At 35.9% G+C, this 15,744-nt stretch overlaps 1 protein-coding gene across 7 annotated transcripts in view; it reads right to left on the bottom strand.

The window, feature by feature from the left end:
• The window catches only part of RAPGEF2 (Rap guanine nucleotide exchange factor 2), a 183,182-nt gene that overhangs the window by 16,996 nt on the left and 150,442 nt on the right, over window positions 1-15,744 (bottom strand). For all 7 annotated transcript variants that reach the window (XM_048076135.2, XM_066996101.1, XM_066996103.1 and 4 more), the window contains 7 exons: window positions 12,783-12,890; window positions 12,497-12,700; window positions 12,299-12,407; window positions 9,233-9,479; window positions 5,705-5,862; window positions 1,011-1,251; window positions 361-744 (listed from right to left, as the gene is read on the bottom strand). In XM_048076135.2, the coding sequence (XP_047932092.2) occupies window positions 361-744; window positions 1,011-1,251; window positions 5,705-5,862; window positions 9,233-9,479; window positions 12,299-12,407; window positions 12,497-12,700; window positions 12,783-12,890 (1,451 nt within the window). The remainder of the gene's footprint in view (window positions 1-360; window positions 745-1,010; window positions 1,252-5,704; window positions 5,863-9,232; window positions 9,480-12,298; window positions 12,408-12,496; window positions 12,701-12,782; window positions 12,891-15,744) is intronic.

Raw genomic sequence — 15,744 nt, 5'->3', positions numbered from 1 at the left:
GGAAAATAACCCATTCATTTATGATAACGTTATCATTCTTCTTCATATACCTGATTTTTTTTGGTCTTTGTTTTTAGGTAAGTGTAGTAGCTTCTCTACTGTCATGTTGACAGTGCCTCTAGCCTCACTGTCTTGAGCAGTAAGTACAAAATCAGTAGCATTCCTAATAATATTTTAGCAAACATTTCCATGTCAAGTTCAGATTTCTGGAAAACACTTTCCTTATTGCATTGTCAAGTGCTGAGGTTAGCAGTATGAATTAGTTTACTCTGTTTAATACATTTTTTAAAAACTGACATAAATAAAGCTTTGTTTTTTATTTAGAATTTATTCAGAATTACAACTATTAAGGTGCAATACCTAATGATAGCAAACATCGAGTTGAAGTTCTTGCATTCTCTGCAGTGTAGTGCTATCTTAATGAAATGCTTGATGATTTTCATCCTTTTCAGCTGGTTGGTTTCTCTTAGAATCTCAGAAGCTACCCAGAATGTTTCTTGATTTATTACTTCTTCAAACTTTTTTAGATTAGTGCAACCTGTTTTTGATTTCAGTTTAAACAAGTCATCTATGTATTCTGTGGGTTCAATGTTACGGAATAGCTCAAAGTTTCTCATGGAGAGCTGAGTAGCCACCTCAACAGTACTGAGCTGCAGTAGGGAAATTTGACTCTCTCTTAGTAACTCTTGAGCATCTTCATCTGAACAAAGGGTTTCTGTTTCCATGTTGTTCTTCAGGTAATACCTATAAAAACAAAATTCCAAAACAGACTTGATCGAATATACTCAAATACTAGTGAAAATTAACGACCAGTTGGCATCATAGAATAAATTGAATTTCAAGACACTTAGATATTAATTAGAAGCATAAGAGGTGATTTCTTGTAAAGAAACAGAATTTCAGTAATGAAATAATGCTCCTATTAACATTTTTAATAAATAATAATGCTCCTATTAACATAATTTAATAAACTGGCATAGTCAACTTTAGCTCACAGTGTCTAATCTCACCTGCCACTTAGCTGTATCCTGTCAGCAAGCTTGGATAACTGATCAGGAAGCCTCCTTTGTTTGATTACACCCTCAGGTGTGACAGAGACTTCACATAGTGAATATGCATCAGGGGTTGCAGTGAGAGCAAATTCCCTGATGGCTTGGATGACCACTTCTTTTGCTGTTGTGTCCTTACTGATCATGATGTAGCGACTTTGCTGATCTGCCTTGAAAACCCTCAGAACTTGATCTGGTAAGTCTGAAAAACAATTACATACAAGGTATGCAATTCAGTAATGCAGAAAAAAATTAACGGTATAAGAACAAGCAAAAATATTGGTCACATTGAATCAAATTATAAATTATTACTCTTTATTTCAGTATCACTGTTTCACCTCTCCCATTCTAATAGAATACTTTGTTGTTGTTGTTGTCTGTGTGTTGTTTTGAAATGAAAGACTAGTTCTATAAGCTACCAGGTTAAGAAGAAGAAATTAGGCTATCAGTGGAACAAACTATGAAAATATGTAAACATTTGCAAAGTATGGACAGATAAGCTAATATGCAGCCCAATTTTCGCAGGTGTTCAGTGCTGGTAAGTTTCATTCAAGCCTGAGAAAAATCAAGGACAATCACAACACTACCCTGTGCACTGACATATGATCAAATTAAGTGATAGGAGTGTCAGTCTTCTTAAGGATGCTTTTAAGACACTTAGCTACAAGTCTGACACTCAGCTACAGTGCCACACACAAAGGGAAGAAATTACCGATACAAATAGCTGGAAGACGTGGGTGTAACGGCCAGCTGTATACATAAATAAGCTGCAGTAGCATTAATGCATCCAAGTATTTAACTACCAAAATAGACAATCCTTGATATGTTTAACTGATAATATTAAATGTAATAGATAGTTTTAGCTCTTAATTGCTAAAATATTGGCACAGAGAGCAAGCTTTCGGAGACAGAAAAATTTTCTAAATATTTGAGTTCCAAATACTGTTTCAAATGTTTGATGACAAACCCTACAGTGAACACCTACAAGGCAGCTGTTTTTAGGAAACCTAGAAAATCATCAGCCTAACAGCAAATGTTGTATTTGCTATCTCCATAATCTTGTTAATGGTTTGAAGTCTAGATGCATTATCAGCTGAAGTTTCTTGATTATCATGGTATTATAAAGAGAAAACAAAGAGCTAAAATAGTACTGCTGTCCACCAGTGGACTTTATTTTTAAAACTTTTAACTGACAAGATAAAGTACTTTCTATTTATTTATTTTAATTTCTTCCCTTTATTACAAATAACCTTTTCTTGGTTTTGGCATAATATCTGGTCATCTGTTCTTTCTTTGATTAACATTTATTTATAAAGATCATAAAGGTCATATGAACAAAAAAATAGAAAACAATAGAAAGCCTTCTGAATCTACAGCCAGAAGTGATAACTATTTTTAAAGATACTGAAAAAATAACAGCTGCTAGATGAAAACATTCACTTTGATACAACCACAATCTTATTTGACAGCTTATGATAAAGAGACCTGAATGTGCATAACGTGTGGTAACATGTTTTAAGTTACTACAAAAAGATCTATTCAGGAACAGAAATCTTGTGACAAAAGAAGCAAAAATGTCATCCTTCTACTGCTCCATGTCTTCAACATCATCATTTGGAAAGCAGTAAGATAAACCTCTCTCACATGACTTGGCTTACATGCCACAAGGGCCACTTATGCTTAAACATTTCAGTTTACAAATTACATTACGCCCATAACTTTTAAGCTCACATGAGTATGTTTGCAACTTGAGAAACACTAACATTCATGCACATTAAAACTGAGTGATTATATTATAATTTACACACAACATGCATCAGTGTAGGCCAATGTTTAGCCATTTCCAAGTACTTGAGTAAAATCTATACTTATTTGTTTTAAACCAATTTTGATTACCTGAAGAAGAATACAGAGTAGAGCCTGAAATCATTTCTACATTTTTTGACATTGTGGGAAAGGCAGATGCCAAAGATGCAGCCATTCGAAGAAGCTACTAAAAAGAGCATGCTCTCTAGATCCTGTTAAGTCTTGCCATTACAGAAATACTTGCCACTCAAAGGAATGATGTAAAGATGGGAAACTTCTGTACACAATACTAAGGTGGGAACTCACTTAATACTCACAAACAGCAAGTATTTTGTGCAAAGAGAAAATAACTTCAGTGATCCAGCAGAGCAGGTTAATATGAAGAAATGTAGAGAAAAACAGAGTACCATCATCCTTCTACTGTATATTACCATCAAATTTCTCAGGATGCAAACCTAGCAGAGCTGGTAGCAAAAGCACTACACAGAATACAGAGAAGTTTACAAGCAACAGAAATTACTACAGACATAGCAATGTCAGCAAGTTATTCAGTACAATGGTTTTTTAAATAAATCAGCACTTGAAGAGAATTGTAATCATCCACTTCACTCCTTTTCAAAAAAGGAAACTGGAACGAAGAGAGCAATGTTTTATGATAGGAATCTAGTCACTTACATAGCTTGTATGGGGTGAAAAAAGTAACAATAACTGACAGCTCATCATTACTATATTATTTTGACTTACAATCAAACAGAGAAGAGAAATCAAAGTATTATTGACTGTTTGAACATTAAAAAATAAAACTTTACAAGTATATTCGAAAAAGCCAGTGCAAATTGGAAGAGAAACTAAAATGACTCCCTGCAGATTTCAAGCTAAAAAAAGTGTTCTTATTTCCTCCTCAAAGACTATCCTTCTAAAACAAGTTGTTTTATTCTCTGTCCTGAGGGATATCCCCCAAAGCCTCAAAGGACGGCCACTCTACTACTATTCTCTTTCTTCTCCAGTGCATTCAATTTAGCACAAGCTGCCTCCATCTGCAGCTTTAATTTATGCTAACATAATAAAAGAAATTAAAATTGTAGGCTTTAATTTTTTTCTCTGTCTTTAAGCATACAGTGGTATAATTCAACTCTTGCAACCATCCCTAAAGCCCTTAAGGTATATGTTTTTGATTGCATACTCCTCTTTCCCCACCCCCCGGCTTCCCAGCCAGGAAAAAAAAAATTACACTTACAAAGTCCTTTAAAAATATTCAGTGCATGGACATGTGTGTGCGTTTTAAGAAAAAAAAGAAGTAATTACTTACTACATTTTCTATAAAGACAATGCAAAAGCTGCGGTAATAGTGAAGCAGGGGCATTACATCATTTTCTATCTTGCTTCCCCAAAGCAAAAGCCAAACAGTAAAACATCATTTATTTATTAAAATTCTCTGAACTCCATCTGCAACTGAAGGATATTCAGAACTGCAATGGCTTTTCTTCTTGATAAATGGGATTTGCTTGAATCCTGAGAAAACACTCCCCATAGCTCTAGTAGTGAGCCATTTGCTGTATTCAGCACATTATATGAGAATGTCCGGTCTAGGTAAGTGGCAAGCTGGAGAACTGACTTTCCACCCATTTATAGATAAAGTGCTGACTAAATAGTCACGCACTTACTGAAATATCTTCAGTGTTGGAAACTGTTATATATTTTTAATCTCACAACTAATCTTCCCACTCTCCCAGAAGCAACCTTAGACACCGGAACAAAACAAAAATGAAACAAAAACCACACACCACTTTCTTGTAGTCTTCTTCTCTAGTGCTCCCCCCAAATGAGATGAAGCGATGCTCAGTATTGCAGTTTCAAGAGTAAAAACTGTACCAACTTGGATAGTACGTAAACTGATATTTAAGCACTGTCATTTTAGGTAAGGTTTGAAATCCCTCAGACTTCGGAAGGCACTGAATTGTTGGTTCTGTTTTTGAGAAATACTCTTAAGTATTAGACTAAAACTACCAAGTGTCTGCACAGCTATCGTCACTAGGTCCTTCTCCAGCAGCTACCTTTTAACAACAAAAATTTGGATACCTGACACAGAGAAGGTTTCATGTTAAGAACCTTCTTGCAGGCAGATTAAGAGCCCAAATCCCTCCCCCTCCAGGATAGCCAGCTAAACGCTTCTGATATGATAAAGCTCTCAAGGTTCTCATTCTCCTCCTTTTTCACTCTCGCTCCTCTCCCAACCAATACTTTGTTCCTCTCTGCTAAATACAGTGGTTGATTTTTTGTTTTGTTGTTGTTTGTTTTTTAGTATTTCAGAATGGATTTTAAATCACTTTATATACAAAGCATTCAGCATATAGCTCTAGACTCTTCTAGAGAAGGGGAAGGGCAACTAAAAGGCAACTTGAAAACGCTGTCCTTTACAGATGTAGTACAAGATTGTATAAGAAGTTAAGAAGCCTGTTCAGAAAAAGACTGAAACAAACAACGTGTCCAATGTCCTTTCAATTTAATCTAAGCTTATGATCTCCCATGTTGTTTCAAAATACTGCAGTCTTTGTAAAAACTGTTCTATCAGGGCAGACTATAAAATACAAAGCAAAAAAAAATTTTCACTGGCCAAGAGTAAGACAGTAAGAGGCATTCTGTGTACAACACACTTCAAGAACATTCATCTGTACGCATCTGGGTAAAGCATATTGGAGCAAGGTAACAAATCCTAATTCATACACGGCTAATCTGTGGGTGACAGTGTACAGTTAATAAAAACTTCATATATACTTCAAGCTCTGGAAACCCAAGAAAAATAAATTTTTTAAAAAAAGTAAATTCTATGGTGTAGAACAGCCCCTCACCTGGAGTTGTATTGAAGTCCAAGATGCGGTGATGGGACTGCAGTAGATCAGGGTTACTGGATGACAGGGTTCCACTGACAGGTAAAGCAGGAGGAATGTGCTTCGTTTGCCTCAGTCCTACAATGCTGTCATCCTGAGACTGGCCAATTCCAATGTCACTGCATCCAGAAAGAAAGAAAATCAGCACTTACAAACATTCAGAGCTTGGGCCATAGTAGTGGCACGTGGGGGTTTCTATAATACATTTTCCACGCTTTGAGGAATTGCTGTTTAGAAGTTAATATTCTGCAGACAGCAGCGCTTGCTGTCTAGATTTGTCAACAGCACCCAAATGTCCACTCACCTTGATCAGACCTGCCTGCTCACACTGACAGCAGATGCTCATGCTCACCACTAAGCTCTGAGGAGCTGCTACACTTGTCATATTTTCATTATTTTTATCCCAAGGGCCAAGATCTTTATTCAAAAGATGCATCATCATTCCTGCATCATCCCAACTTTGACTAGTACTGCTGTCCCCTCAAAGCCACTGACAACTGAATCTCATAGATCTTCCACCCCATCACAAACAGGATTTGCAACTGTATTTCGGGAGTTACTGTAACCATAGAGCAGCCTAAGATCTCTCAACAGACAGATAATGGAGGATTGTTGAGCTCATCCATTTCAGCCTTCCTACCCTGTATCACCTTCTCAGAGTTCCTCTTCACTAAATATAACTGAAATGACACCAGCTGACTTGGAAGGCTACAGAACATATCCACAGGTGGGTGCTACTGGTATTCCCTCCAAAGTGCCTAACAGGTGCAAATAAAGCATTCTGTAATAAAAGTGAACGATTTTGTCTATTAAATTGTGAAAGGCAGAGTCTCAAAGGTCAGTAGTGCTAGATGGATCAGAGACAGAGCTATCATCCTACTATAGCAGGAATTAATCTGCTTATTGCTTGGAAGCTCATAATCAGCAAGAGAAGGAGAGTGACTGCTATAGGACATTGAGGAGCTAGGTGTTGAACTTTTCTACAAATTCAAACATCATGTTTTAAATTTCAAAAAAAGTAATGTTTCTAAAGTTCTTAGCTTTCCCCTAAGTGTCCATATATTTAACTGGAAAGTAGTTACTCAGTTTACTCTATTTTTAAAATTTAGAACTCACTCTGACTCTGATTTCAAGTTATGCAAACCAGAAATTAACCCCCAAAATTTCAGCACTAGAAGACTCCACACCCCATGAAGATATTTTGCCTAGTGATGAGGACAGTCTAATTTATTTTGTGGGTCAAAGGAAATTGCTTTTTTTTTTTTTAAAAAAAAAAGGCATTTCTGTTACTTTCTGTATACACTTGCCATGCAGGGAGATAGCATGAAGAAATTACTTCCCTGCTGAATAACAATGTGATAGAAAGGATAGTGGAATAGCAAGTGTCCAATTGCTTCAATATAAAGCATGCTCTGCATCCCACTGAAGGGCTGCAAATAGAGAGGAGAGAGAGGGGCTCTCTCTTCATCTGGGATGTTCCACTCTGGGCCAGGCAGAGCTCTGCTACAGCTGGAGGTGGGAGCCACATTTAATCCTTATTTGAAGCAAAAACCTTCTGAATCTGAAGGGGCAACAAGTACAGAAGCCAGAGAGCTTATGCAGTGGCTGCGGCCAGAGGCACACTTCAAGAGATGCCTCAGAGCTGGCAGAGAGAAGATTTCACAGTAGCTCCAGAGGAAATGGTGCTATTTGCTCAACTTCGAGAGTTTCTTGACGTTATCAGACTAAAAAGCAAGACTGAAGAAAGGCATTATCTCCTGCTCAGAATTTGTCTTTGTCACTACTTTAAGATCTCACGAAGCTGACAAACTCTAAGAGTTAGCTCACTAGCTTAAATTTTTTTTTTTATTATTTTTTTTAAGATATGTTCTAGAGACACTGAGACACCTGCAACATTCACCTTCAAGAAAAGGTGGACAGTTTCACCTCATAAGCTGGCCAGCTGACTCATGAAGTCTTTAAATACCTACTTTAATAAGTAAATCAGCTTTTCCATCCCACTTGATTTTTTTTTTTGATTTTTTTTTTTGAAAATGTGAGAATAGGTAAAGTCCTTTAATAATGAATGGTATTGCATGTATTAGGAAGAACGAGACAGAAGTTTCTACAGAACAGGAAGAAAAGCACAAACAGGCAAATCTACAGCTACACATCTCTATGCAGAAACTGTGCAGACAGACAACTGAACGTCAACAAGCTTTGCAGACAAACTGCTATATATAAAACGCACAAAGTAAAGCTAGTGAAAGGACAATAAAATAGGTCAAGTGTACTGTTTTTCTAACTCTTACCCAAAGAGGTCCCTGAACAGAAAAAGTGCACAAAAATGAAAGGAATCAAAGAAAAAAGTGAAACCAACACGAGAATTTTATGCAAAAGCTATGAATAATGGTGAACAATGCAAAAATCACACCCAAGACGATGCATGGCTCATCACAGGAACAAACATACAAGGCCCGTGAAACAAAAAGAAAGTTGTAAAGACAAACAGCATAAAATGAGGATTTACAGATTCTCCTCTACTGAAACCCATCTGCATCAATTTGAGAAAGATTCATTACTTGTATATAATCGTTTACAATCCATAAACCTTTACGTCAGTAACATCCTATTTATTCTGTTGCTAATAAGTTTCAGAAGAGTATTAATTTTTTGAGTGGGAATACCTAATAAACTTTTTTTTTTTTTAATGATAGCAGGAAAAAATCCTAGATTTTCAGTATAGGTGTCTTTTTCATGAGTTTACATAACATAGATGTTCCCCAATGGTATGCCGGAAAGGAAAATACAAGAGAAAATACTTATTACACATCGGCTACCCTCTACAATTCATTGCCATTTTCATGTTCCTCCCATTGATGCCATCTGTCTTGGACAAGAACCAGATTCCCATAAAATCATATAAAGCTCATTGTTTCTGAGTTCCTCATCAGAATCCCATTTCTAAAAGGTGTTCATAGAATAAAAGGTATCAGAAACCAGATTTAGCTTTATTCTGTCGGAGAACCCAAGTTAGAATTTTAACCTTAGTCTCCTTTATGGCATCATGCATACATTCTTATAGACCACTGGAATGCGTATAGATTGGATTTACTACTTCTACCAGCAATTTGCAAGCAAAACTGCTTACGGAGTTAGTATGAAATTAACTGCCCAGGATACTTCCAGTTAATAGTTATCTTAAAAGAAAACACAAACCAAGAAGAAGTATTTATGCCATTGCTGTATAAGAATTAAATATATTCCTATTGACGTCACAAATTGCATTGTTAGCAGCCTATTGTCATTCAAATATTCAGACTAGCATTTTCCAGTATATTTTAGAAGATACAAAAGTGTTTTGTAATAATTAAAGAATTAACAATTCTTTAACAAAATAAATTTTTGTTTTCTAACAAAAATAATTAAAGAATCGCAACAAATTTTAAGTATCATGAGAAGTTTTTAAAAACATAACACGATGCAAGTATTTAAGAAAAAAACACTCACTTGTATGGTTTCTGAGGCAGAATGCTGATTCGAGTCTTGTCAAGTATCTTCTTTAATTTATTTCTTCCCCCAACTGTGTTGGCTTTACTTTTCTTATTTACTTTTTCTAGTCCTATTACCTGCTCCACATCAACAGCAAGGTCTGGGATAGAATAACGGCTCGCCTTTTTAATATCACCAATTTTAGGCAGGTGGGGAGCACCATTTCTTTTTTCCTCGGACAACCGTGTTAAAAGTTCTTTAAAAACTGCACAAGAGAAAAGAGTGGAAAGAAGAATAAAAATGTAAAAAAGACTGTGCACCTGACCAGTGTAATATAAATTGTTATAAAAAAATGTTTAGCACATTCTGTTAATTCACGTATTAACTGAATTTAGAGATAAGACAATTTTATTTTTTTAAAAAAGGACACTACTTTTCTGTAATAATCAGGAAATTGGCCCAGCTTGGAAAAGAAATACACTAGATGACCACATGGTTGCTTGGATGGCGTCAGCAGAAGGAATTTGATTTTTCAGTCTAAGGACATAGACTTCTGCAGACTAGTAGCATGCATAAGAGTACACTAGACAAAAATGACATAAGAAAATTAACCACCGTAAAGGAAGGTTTTAAACTGATGGCCAGCAATGAAAGCTCACAGACAGGCAACAGTTAGCAACAGGATCAAAAGTCAGAAATCAGAATGGAAACTAACAAAGTCATAAAACAAACAAAAAATGAGAAACTATGAGAATACTTAAGAGACATCTTGGACGTTTGATATGGCTGTTTTGTCCACCTGCCATATGTACAAGAAAACTTGAAGTCTTAGAAGGCCAACAGACTGGGTATAGCAAAATTCTAACCTCAAAAGGCTGGACTTATTACCGCTCCCAGTTGTCTCCCACAGCTCTCTAACAAAGAGTCATCTATGAGGCAGGCACAACTGATGAATTTGTTAATCAGTTCTTCTTCAACTTTGCACTTCACAAAAGTGACAATATATTTAAATACAAACAAAACCAATCTGGCGATCAAGTCAGACATTCGGAGAAATAGAAAAGGTATTCATAGATAAATGGGGAAAATTATCTGATGATTTGGTTTGTAATGATGAATGTACTTCTCAAAGATAATGAACCTGTGCTAGGACAGACTACAAGATTAATACTGGAGGCTACATAAAAGGTATGCGCAAATGCCTCCTGAATTTCAGAAAGCAATAAGAAAGGGTATTTTTGAATGTTTCTAAAGAAAACAAGGCCACTGCAATGGGTCTAGTAGAGAACATACCAAGAACTAGTGATATGTGTACAATCTTGTGTGTTGGATGTTGAGGTAAGGAAGAACTTAATTATTTACACATCTTTGTAAAGAATAACTTGTTTGTACAGAAATAGTATAATGTGTTTTTGAAGAAATGAGAGAATGATTTTCATTTTAGGAAGAAGAGAAGCCCTCTGTATTCTCAACAGCTCCCTCCTTATTATAAGTGGAAAACCACCATAAAACAGGGACGCATATTAAGACAGGGAAGGAGTAAGAAAAAAAAAGAATAATCAACTCAGGGATAAGGTTGGGGATACTAGGGGTTTTGATAAGATAAGCTAAGAAATAAAATGAATGTCAGCCAGCTGGCACTTACTGAATAAGTCTATGTTAAATATACAAAAGCAATTTGCTTTGAAAACAAAACAAAACAAAAAGAACAAAATCATTGTTTCTTTGGTATTCTCTATGAAACTGATGATTAAAAATACAGAATTGTAGAAAAAGTGAGAACAATGGCGAGCAGCTTAGAATAAGTATTCAGAGCAAGGCTTTTACTCATATGTATGTATTCTTTTTGTCCTTAACAATCATCCATTCCTCCAGAAGTACACAACAAATTACTAAGAGACCTTAAAAACCAAAAATAATGGAGAGTTAAAGAAGAGCAAAGGAGAAACAATAACCATACTGTACAGAAAAGGAGTTTGGGGGCTAGAGAGAAATTAAATATAGGTGGGAAGATGCTGTTAAGAAATAGGAAACTGGTTTGGGGATTTGTTGATAAGGAATATTGCATGCAATGCACAGGAAGTAACTGTTCTGCTCTGATACTCTACCGTGATTTCGGTATTTGGAGCAAAGCAACAAGATTAAAAACTGAGAAAGCAAAATTTATGAAGAAATTACTTTTAGTTTTAAGACTAAAGCAACACATGATACTAAAAAAAACCAAGAGTTACAAAGAACACATACATAGAGAAACAAGTACATAACTGCTAAACAAGCACATACAGATGAAACATTAGAATCTTTACTGCACAGGAAAAAAGTCCCCAGGAAATAGATTTGACAAATGTCTTTTGGAGATAACCTAAGCATATTTAACCATCAATTAATTCAGTGACATCCTGTGGAAATATTCTGTCCTACTTATTTGCAATGAAGAACCTCATCCTGAAAGAGGTATTTCGGGAACATATCACAAAATTATGTTAATAATCCAAGTGTCCAGTGGTAAAAATTAAATAAAACAAACAAATTGTTTATTTCTTATGATGGTAACTGAGCTCCCGAGCTGCTTAAAGACTCCTTCATGACTTCGTAAGTACTTGTAAGAGAGAGAGAAAAGATTCGGAGGGTAGTGAGATTATCATCACCTAGCTGGTCGGAAAGTTTTTATTAACCTTGTTACACTCACAAGGCACAGACTGAAAAAGTATGAGCATACGCCATTGACACATTAAAATCACCAAACAACTGAACTTCCAAAAAAGGCTTCTTTCTAGAGGAAGGACTGTTACACATATGGACATGTTTTATAACTGCAAGCTAAATGGTTACTGCAGTTCCTCTTAATCCAAAAATATGCACTTGTGAGAGTCAAGTGACTTCATATAGGATGTTATTTGAAATTTTTTCTCTACGATTTTGAACTCTGACTCTTTAGAAGCTGCAAACCTCCTTTTCCTATTCTTCCCACCTCCGAAGTATTTCAAACAATCATTTTAAGTCATTTTCAAATGTTTTATGTACAAAATTAAAAATTCCATCTAAATTAGAACACAAGTTAGCACGAAGTGCACACCAACTTACCAAATAAATTGGTTTTCACAGTGATAGACAGATGAGTGTTATTTCTAAGGATTTCCATGGCTTTTGACAGCTGAATGTTTTCAAAGTTTTGACCATTCACTTCCAGTATCTAAAAATAAAAAGAGGTAGTTATTTTTATTTAGTGAAGAGAAAGGGGGGGAAAAAAGTGGAAAAATAAAACATTTTAAAATTACATACCTGGTCTCCACGTTTCAAGCCTGCTTCTGTAGCTTTGCTACCAAAATCGACACTGTCAACAAAGATGCCAAATCCCTTTTCTGACCCTCCCAGCAAGATAAAAGGCAAAGGGGCTTCTCGAGATGGTTTTGTTAAGGTTATCAGTCTTCGTTTCGCTTTAGCAGCACAAGCAATATTTAACAGCCTCAAATGTCCACCCATTTTCTATAAAAAAGAGAAGCATAATGAGTTATATGTAATAGACTGCTCCCCACTATCTAAAACTGTCAGAAAAAATCATTCTTACCTCCCTCTCCAAATTGTTCTCAAATTCTTCCAGAAATCGAGTCATAGCAGGATCTCCTTCAAAATCATTGAAGTGATTGTTCACCCACAACAATACTACCCGTGTAACCTGAAAATTAATCAATAATTTAAGTATTTCCCAAGAAAGCCCAGATCAACACTATTGCTAAGTCCTTTAAAAATACTGCTTCTTAAAGCTTCTCTAAGCTTCCATCAGGATCCTAAATACTATATACCCAAACTTCACTGTTATGCAACCATTTACCATGAGGAGAGAATGAAGTATAAAAATTGCTTAAGGGTTGTATTTCATATAGATTACTAAAAGTTAGAAAATTAACGCTGGCTGTACCAAAGTTGTTTGAGCAGGGAATAGAGCACACACAGGTATGAAGCACTAAATTAGATCAATTTCTGATTTGTAACAACAATTTCCTGTCCACATACATTTCCAAATCTGCTTAATTCTTCAAGCACACGATTACAAAGCTTCCTTTTTTTTTTTATTGGCTCTTGAAACTCACAGTAGTTGAGATAAGCCACCATTAACTTCATTAGGCATTTGCCCGTGTAAAAGAGTTATTGTATGTTTACAGAGGCAGGAAAAAGGAGCTATTGTGAGAAGCAGGAAAGAGGTCTTAACAGCAAATACATGTAATTCTCTTCCTTACATTCAATCTTTTGGTTTACACCTCCTCCCTTCTCTTCATCCCCTAGCTCCCCCATTCAACTATAATTATCAAGTTCAGAAGAATGTTAGCTGGTATTTTACAGTTTGTTAGGGAAGGAAAAAAAATGATACTATCAATTAATATTCCTGAACAGTAAAGCCACAAAACAAGAGCCTTTCTTTTTCTATTTCTTTTTTTTTTCTTTCTTTTTTTTTTCCTTTTAAATATATACTCCCACTGAAATTTGATCTTTAGATGTGATTTGACCTGGAACATCAGCAGCACTTGTCCTGACAAAGTAGAATATTTTTGACCTTTAGAATTAAGATTGATTCATGCAATTTTCAAAAAGCTCCTTAATCAAAAATGGTTGCTCCACTCGATGTTCTCAAAAATACAGGTATATTTCTTCTGCTGGGGAACCAAGTCAATAGGGAAAAAAAAAATGAACATTTCAAGAACTGGAGCTTAGAACAGAATCTCATATAAATTTTAATCACACAGCTAGCCACTGTCAGTTCTTGGCCTCTGCACAAAACCTAAACCTCTTATGCTAAAGATCTGCGACAAAGCATCCAAAAGCAAACTCTGCTACCCTCATGGGAGCTGTATGGTTTATTGTGTTTATGCAGTTTCCAAGCGGGTTCCCTTTTGTCCTGAAAAACAAATGAATTCAGAAGACTTGCTGAAATTCACGACCAATCTAATCAACTACTATAGAAGTCCTAGAGAGATTAGATTTCTAAAAGGAGATAACAGCATAGTTTCTGCACTACAGCTTCCAGCCACAGGGAAGTAGGCTAGGGGTAGCACTCCTGGCATATTTGAGACATTTTCATCTTTAAAACTGAAGATGAACTTCCTTTCTGTTAAACATCTGTGTTGAAAATGAAAAAAATGTGGATCACATTGGAAGACCCAGATGATGTCTAGTGAAATTTGGGACAACTACAATTTTTAAGCAAAACAGGAAGTTGCAAGCCATACCACATCATATATTTTAAAATACTTCAGTATCAATGCTGCTTTCAAAGTAGGGACTTCTTGCTGCACCCAGCAGACACTGCACTGAAAAGAGTTGAACAGTAACTTCCAGAAGAATGCCCCTACTCGTATTTCAACCAGGAGAGCAGCTCTAAAAAACGGTTTAAGTTATGTCAAGTACCCTAGTTGTAGGGAAAATCATAAGCAAGATTAGATCTCAAATGTCCCAGTCTATCACTGGCTACCGATGGTGCTTCATAAGTTTTTCTCACCCCTTTCCCTCTCCTTTGCCAGCCCCTAAACCAGACAGACAAAATCTTCCGGGTCCTGTGTTCCCCACTTACTTATCCTTTGCTCCTCCCAAGCTATTCCAATTTTTGCCTTTCCTGCATGTGAACCAATCAGCGGTTCTGTAAGGGCTGACCGATGACAGAAAGGGTTGGCTCTTGAGATGGCAGAACAAGAGCTGCTCTGTTTCCAGACCTGATACCAGCAACTGTGGTTGCTCATGCTTTTAGAGGCTATGGGGATTATCCATGGAGGACAAACAAAATAAGTCTAAAGATGGTATTATAGATCTGAAGGTCTAGCAGGTCTGTGCTGAACAATATTAGCTGCAGCTTTCCAGTGTACATAGCAGTCAGATTTTCACAGGAACAGTGAGCATTTCCCTGAAGCAAAGCCTTGCCTCTCTGCCAAACGTAAGGTCCTTTCTCCAACGTGCAGACAAACTAGCACTTCTAGTAGAAAAATACCCAAATATAAATAAAAGTTGAAAACCAAAATTTTAATATTATTCCCCTAGCTTAAAATTTGAAAAAAAAAAAAAACACTTTTTTTTTTAAACTAGTGTTTTACATTTGACAAATACATACACTCGAAGTAAAGCATTACAGTGGGAAGCACAGTATAGTCTCAACATACAGTGTGCTTCTATCAGTGTGCCAAAACTGAATACACAGGGCCTCATTCTTATCTCATGATAGTTTTGACTGGGGAAGGGACTGTTTGATTGTTGTCTTGTATTTCTTTTTTTTCCCTAACACTGTGTAAGGCTCAATAGATTAGATTCTTAACAGTGGCTCTATTTTACAGTATCTTTATGTAAGGATAAATTATCACCAAATGTTTGCCAAATTGTGTTAATTACTATTATGTATAGACAACAGGACTCAGTTACATGCTCAAATTTCAAGACACAATAGAACTACATTAAATGATATTAAATAAAAATGCTAATTACTGAAAAAAGCTTTCCCTATACTTACAAGCAACTAAGTTAAGTAGTAATAACACAGCAAGGTAAAT

Source organism: Anser cygnoides, chromosome 4 (assembly GCF_040182565.1).
Source record: "Anser cygnoides isolate HZ-2024a breed goose chromosome 4, Taihu_goose_T2T_genome, whole genome shotgun sequence".
Classification (NCBI taxonomy): Eukaryota; Metazoa; Chordata; class Aves; order Anseriformes; family Anatidae; genus Anser; species Anser cygnoides.
This window is presented reverse-complemented; position numbering and strand designations above follow the sequence as displayed.